General features: G+C 41.2%; 1 protein-coding gene and 1 long non-coding RNA gene across 2 annotated transcripts; one reads left to right on the forward strand and one right to left on the reverse strand.

The window, feature by feature from the left end:
* Positions 1–33: 33 nt before the first annotated feature.
* Positions 34–6,447, reverse strand: LOC117542183 (cilia- and flagella-associated protein 43-like). Its single transcript, XM_034209671.1, has 5 exons — positions 6,086–6,447; positions 3,319–3,478; positions 2,942–3,106; positions 188–520; positions 34–104 (listed from the first exon to the last, which is right to left on the reverse strand). The coding sequence occupies exons 1-4, from the start codon at positions 6,172–6,174 to the stop codon at positions 455–457; spliced, it is 480 nt and encodes a 159-aa protein (XP_034065562.1). The 5' UTR covers positions 6,175–6,447; the 3' UTR covers positions 34–104; positions 188–454.
* LOC117542184 lies at positions 1,507–3,139 on the forward strand. The gene is made up of 2 exons (XR_004568392.1): positions 1,507–1,567; positions 2,959–3,139. It is a non-coding gene; the product is annotated as an uncharacterized LOC117542184 (long non-coding RNA).
* Positions 6,448–6,800: the final 353 nt, after the last annotated feature.

A 6,800-nucleotide genomic window follows, 5' to 3' on the forward strand; every position in this document is an offset into this window, starting at 1 on the left:
ACGCCAGCTCCTCCCCCTGCGCTCGGGCAAACTCTCCAAGTTCTTCCTCTGAACGATTTCCTGGTAGTGCTTCTGTTCTCTAGCTGCCAGGTTTGCCTCTGAAGCTAACACCCAACATGTCACAATGTCAGTGTGAAAATAGTCTAAAATCTCCTTTGCAAAGATTAGAAAATATTGTTTTTATTACCTAGTCCTCCGTAGATGTGGCTCGTCTCTGCCATCGTCACCTGCATATTGGGTAGCTTCTCTTCTACAGCTGTGTTCTTCTCAGCTTTCATTGCTGCCTGCCTTTTAAGCTGTTCAATCTTTTTTATGCGATGCTGCACACTCTGGCGATGAGTCTAAAAGTAGAACACAATATGTATATTCATTTAACGGTCAGGTATTTAAAGTACACAATGCAAAGCTTATTCATGAGGTTACATAGCAACTTTTGTTTACTTTTCCTGGAAAGCTACAGTTTTTTCCAGAATTTAACCTGGTGTGACACCCGACTGCCATGATCTGTCTTGTTGAGATACTGAAAGAAAGAAAGGCAATCACTGACTTGTATGGACAGGAACTTAAATGGTTGTCGAATACTGCTTCATCATAAAATGTTCAAGATTCAAAGGATGGATTTGTTTATATTCAAAATGTCTTCCTCCCAAGGGTTCGGAGCGGGTTCGGAGGCTTAAACAATGACAGGAAGCTGCATGCCACGCCACAGCAGAGCTACCTGGACATGTTGCCAGGGGAAACTGGCATGCAGACATGAAAACATGTTTCATGCTCATCTACTTTTCGAAATAAAATACTGATTGACTAATTTGATTTATTATATCATTTATTAAAATCAACCTGTTATTTTGTATCACTAACTCTTGAAACAACTTATAATAGTGTAAGAAGGGTTTAATGGATCGTAACCAGGAGAAAGTTCCTGTCATTTCTTTGTGGTCTGTTTTTTATTATACTGCCTGTTTACGCCTTGCATGACATCTGCTGCTAAATGAAGCAGAGAAAGTTCTCTGTTTACCAATTTTTTAAACATAGCTTAAAGGGATAGTGGAAATGGAACCTCAAATAGTTTCGTTTTAACTTATACAAGCATAATTACGTACCAAAACAATCACACCTGATTAAAAAATATAATAATTGCCTTACGCATGTTAGAAGCACTTTATTGCAGCTTCCCCGAAGTTTTTTAGAAACGAAATGTTTCTCAGCCTAACCGGAAGTGACGAAACTCAGGAAGACGATACGATAACAAACCATGGCGTCTATGCAGAATGAACGTGGAAGGGCAAATATACCAGACAAAGAAGAAGGATTGTACGAGGTATCCAGTGATGATAGCGAGTCAGAAACTCCTCTCGGCTTTCCTACGAAAATGTCGTTTTAGGAACTGAATCTGAATCCGGTTCAGTAAGCGACGATGGTGACAATATTGAGCCAGACGATGGACCATTACGTCCTTATTTGTTCGAGCCCGAGCCCGAGGTGATGGTTCACGGCATGGGCAATGGCGAGGATGACCAGGACCAGGCGCCAGATGATGCACCCTACGCACAAATAATCTTGACTGGTAGGTCCCTAAGCATAGCTCACGCATCTTAAGATCACCTGTAGCCTTTACAAATATTAATCATTGTTAACCAGTTAAGGCCGAAGGTCCCCCCAGTGGACCCCTCCCACAGTTTTTTCTCTCTCACATGTCTCAGGGCTTCTTAACATTTATGAAACTATTAATGTTTCATACCCTTTTAAAGGTAAGAAACTCCGCTAACTGACAATAAGAACAATTGTTAGTTAGAAAAACACAAGAGTAATACCAAGCCTTTGAATTAGCATTGAGCGAAACCATGCTAACAATGCTAACGCTTTTTTACACACACACACGGTAGAAATGCCCTTATTACTATCTTAACTGCACAAACAGATATACGATTTAAAGCTGAGACTCCACAGCATGTAATGTCATCACTGTAAGACCTCGAATTCCTGGAGCTATCAGCCAGAAAAGAGAAAGTAAACACATCCGGTTCCAAAAATATTACAATAATTACGTCTTACCTTTTTTGATTTGTGATCAAAAGTTTGTGTTCAACGGAATAAAAACGCATCTCAAGGTTAATCCAATGTCGTTGTGTCACGTATAATTTTTCTGTCGCACTACAAGCCATACAAAACACATCTATTCACCATAATAAAGGTCGGCTATTCACATGCAAATGCTATTGAATGTCCGCCATTGTTGTGCCCGTCTTCCCTGAGCTCTCGTCATCACCCGAAGATTCCCGACGATTCCCGAAGTATTTCGTTTCATTGAGAGGTAGCCAGTAAATTGAAAATAAAATGAAACTAGGCGGATGAAATTAAAAAAAATGGTTTAATATGCTTCTTTTTAATAAAAATACACAAGTTAAACCCAAAATTCGCGGATTTCCACTATCCCTTTAATTGTAAAAGCAGGAGTAAAGTAAAAATTAATTTAGTGTATATTTAACCAGTCCTCCACCTAATCCGTAATAGTTTCAAAAGATGCACAGATAAGGAGAAGATTTGGTAGCTTGCGTGATTAGTGTGTGTGTCAGCGATGACAGACACACACACATCCATCTGTACACAGGCATGGTAACAATTTTCAGTTCACTAAACATCGGATGCTGCCAAAAACAAAATACCTGCCTTGATATCAGCGACAGAGATTTGGCCAGAAAAAGCACCATAAATGCATACCTCATTGCCACTTCCTGCTGATGTGTAACTTTTTGAATATTTTTGACATATAATTACCATGAGTTATATTCAAGATACAAATCTATTCACTATCCAGTAGCACTATTCCTCAGAGAATGTTATTCAATGCTTATTTCCATAGTATTTGAGAATAAAGTAGGTCCCTGAAAGAAGCTAAACAACAGAATAAGGATATTTCAGTATCTAAAATAATCGTTACCTCCTGTTGCTCCTCAGAAAGCCGTAACATCTGGGCGTCTCTCGCCTTGTTGTTGAAGTCTTCTATCTGCATCGTCAACATCCTGTGCTCCCACTGCTGCCTGATGATCCCCTTACGGAAATCTTTATACTCCACCATGGAGGCAATCTTCTGATCTCCCTGTGTCTGTTCATAAATAAATCCATTTGACACACACAATTGTATTACTAATATATTTGACCACCACTTGAATGTGGCTCTTTCTGGCACCTTTTATCAAACAGAAAATGGTTTGTTAGTATTTAATTTATATTGTAATTAAGTGTTCCTCAAGCATTTTTGGTTATAGATCAATCCTAAGATCATAAGAGTGTTGGTGTGTGCTGGTATGTGCTGACCCTGATGGTTCTGTTGAGGTCCTCCACTACGGTCCTGTGGAGATGCACACAGTCGGTGTAGTCGGGGGTCAGCTCGGTGGTGTACACCTCCACCTGGCCCTGTTTGAGCAGCACCTGCACCATGATGTCCGTCAGGGAGCGGTTCTTCTCCTCATGCAGACTAGAAGGGAGCAGGATAACATAAACCTTATAGAGAATCATTCTCCCATAGAGAAATAGAACAAAATATACTGTATTTCCTTTTGTATTCAATATACTGTATCATTGTCTGCTACTGTTTCATGTTACACATTGTTAAAGACTTGTGGCTCAAGTGCCATCCTATCAAGTCTTCCCTAAGTGAGAAATCAAAATATAAAACTTGTCATTCTCATATACAAATTATATTTTTGTCTCCACTACATTTGCCTGACAGCTTAAAGAGCCTGTGACACGAGTTTCCCCCATCATCCAAACCCATCAATTTGAGTAAATATTGTCCCCTTGAAAACCGTTACTGAACTGATTTTGGATATTTGTACTTTGATAACCATTAATCTACCCTTCAATGTTGACCATTTTCTGGATCTTCTCGGGGATTCTTCAAGTCCCGCCAAATTATGTGTGACATCATTGCGGGCACAGCGCTCCAGCTGCATCGTTCAGGATCCCAGCATCTGCATGTAAACGCACGATGGCGCACACAGCAGCAAGCTCAGACAGCGATGACAGTTTAATGTTGAACGTGTCTGAGAGCTCATATGAGGCTGTAGGCTCGGTTTATGTTGTATCTGTTAGAAGTTTAGGAATTAATGCGTCAATATGGGCGATCATACGGTCATGTTGCCAGTGGTGGAATGGGACTAAAAATCATCCCGGGACTCTCGACCGGCCCACTTCGGTACCGCTAGTAAATTGTCAACGGGGGGAGTGGGGGATGTCAGGGGCGGCGGGTGCTGTAGATAGTAAATGTAAATATGTAAATATTTGTGTCACTGCATCCTCGTAAAATACAAATATAATGCAATGTCTGTGTCTTTGACATTAGCGCTGCTAGCCACCTGTGCCCTGTACTACGAAGCCAGTTCAACAGACCCTGGATATGTTTGAGTAACAAACTAACAACAATAACAAACTAACAAACGAGATCTTGCTAAGCGGTCCTACGACGCTGGTTATCAACTCGGTAAATCAAGCCAGGGTTTCTCTCACCAGCTGAGAGCGCGTTCACGTCTAAGACACGAGTGGATCTGACTTTAATTAGCCTACATTTGACTCGAGTTTTTCGTCAACATAATGTGTTGCTTAAAATAATACTTCTGCATACAGTATGTGACACTGTAAGTGTTGCACGGCCAGATACGGCTGGAGAAGCTGACTGAGATAAGGAAATATATGATATATTATGATATTATATGATCGATGATCTGATTGATGATGTAATATGAATGATAAGTGCGACACGTCGGCGTCTTCTCTGCATACGGCAGTTTAAACTGTATTTCCTTTATCCTGTAATATGACTTGAGAGATTTAAACTCCGCATACTGAGTTGATCTCTTTTCTATAGACACCGGAGGCGGGCAGTGTCAGGTAAAAAAAGTTATTTAGCCTTCCCAAACCTGAGCCTCACGCGCCGCCTATGGGGGATGTGCTAGTGACTTATCTGACCGGCCCACTTCGGTACCGGCCCACTTCGGTACCGGCCCATCGGGATTCGTCCCGATGGCCAGTCCGCGACTGCACCCAGCCCACGTAAACTGTCAACGGGGGGAGCCTCGCTGCGGGGAAACGGTGGACCTAGTGTCCAGATCGGAGTGGAAATAATAATAATAATAATCCGTGCATTTTATCCATTAATTTCCCCAACATTGTGGTGAAAAAACCACACGTTTAATCCATGTTGGTGTACTACAACTACAAAAAGCATCGGTTTGTTTTCTCATCAGGAAATGCAGACCGGCACAAACAAACGATTTGTAATCATCATTCTCACGATCATTTAATGTATCATATGTTCACCGAATTGACATGAAAGCACTAATACATGTAGTTTCATCCACTTGAGTTTACAACTACAAAAATAATCGATTTGTTTTTAAATCACATCCTACGGGAGGAAATTCAGCAGCTCTCACTACCGATTTTTAATCCTAATGTAATCATCATCTTCACCACTATCATTTATGTTTATGTTCGCCGAATTGACATGAAAGCACTGACAAATATGAATATACTGTAGTCAACTTCATTAAAACGTTATTAACGTGCCTAAACTCAGTAATTCACCATTTCTACGCATGACAACACACTTTGTCCGTGTTTGGCTCTCTCGCCGCAGAGTGAAGCGTTCCCGCATTGACGTCACTTCCGGCTTCCCCCAAAACTTCAAAATGAGTCGAAGGAATTTCCCCGCGATGTTCGAAATTATTGATATTTATCGGAACGGTATCGCTTTTTCTTTTTAAACTCACGGTTCGAGATTACTAGTAGCCCAATATTTCATTGCACAACAGTTGTTGGGATGCTGTCACAGGCTCTTTAAGTTGCTTTAAAAAAAAAAAAGTTAATTTCAAAACATTTCCAGTGAAAGTTATTTCAGATATTCAGCTACTTATTACTAAATCAACTCTTTTGTACCCTCTTTTGCTGATAGCATTTTACATGTAGTGCGTATTTATCAGTGTGGTATTTGTACTATACTAAAGTAGAATCTGAATACTTATTCCACCACTGGTATTTAAAACAACTACTATAATCAGAACGACTGACACCATCACAGTCATACCTTTGCAGTCCTTCAGATAGATGTTTGATTTCCTGTTGAGTGGTGTGAATCTCATCTCTCCTCTTGTGAAGGAACGCCTGCATCTCCATGGATGGCAGCTCCGCCCTGGTGATGTTCTGTGCAGTTTTCACCACCCTTTGGAAAGCCTTACGAATGAGGGCGGTGCAGCTGCCGTACCAGGCCGTGATGCAGCCGTGTCCGTGATGGACACTGAGGAACCTGAAGCTGCTGACTCTCTTTACCGTAGTCCCACTGATGGCGATGGGGGGCGTGTCCCTCTCTTTGCTGCTTCCTGCAATCCACAATCAGCTCCTTGGTTTTGCTGACGTTGAGATGGAGGTTGTTATCCTGGCACCAAGATGTCAGGTTTTCGACCTCCTGTACGCCGTCTCGTCGTCTGGGTGAGGCTGGGGAAGATGAGTGAGGGAAAGAGAGAAACAAAACAGGGGGACTAAGATGAGTGAGGGAAAGAGAGAAAAAGACAAGGGGACTAAGATGAGTGAAGGAAAGAGAGAAAAAGACAAGGGGACTAAAGTTTAAGAGAGAGGAAGAACACAGAATGTGAGTGAACAATTAAATTAAATTACACATTTAAAAAAAAATAGTGTGAGTAAGTGAAGACATCCTTACAAGGAGGACTGCCCTGTCAAATTAAAAAGTTATTCTTGTTAAATATACATATCCTGTTGAGGCTAGAATCCAAAATGCAGAACCA

The sequence above is a fragment of the Gymnodraco acuticeps genome, unplaced genomic scaffold, assembly GCF_902827175.1.
Source record: "Gymnodraco acuticeps unplaced genomic scaffold, fGymAcu1.1, whole genome shotgun sequence".
In the NCBI taxonomy this organism is placed as follows: Eukaryota; Metazoa; Chordata; class Actinopteri; order Perciformes; family Bathydraconidae; genus Gymnodraco; species Gymnodraco acuticeps.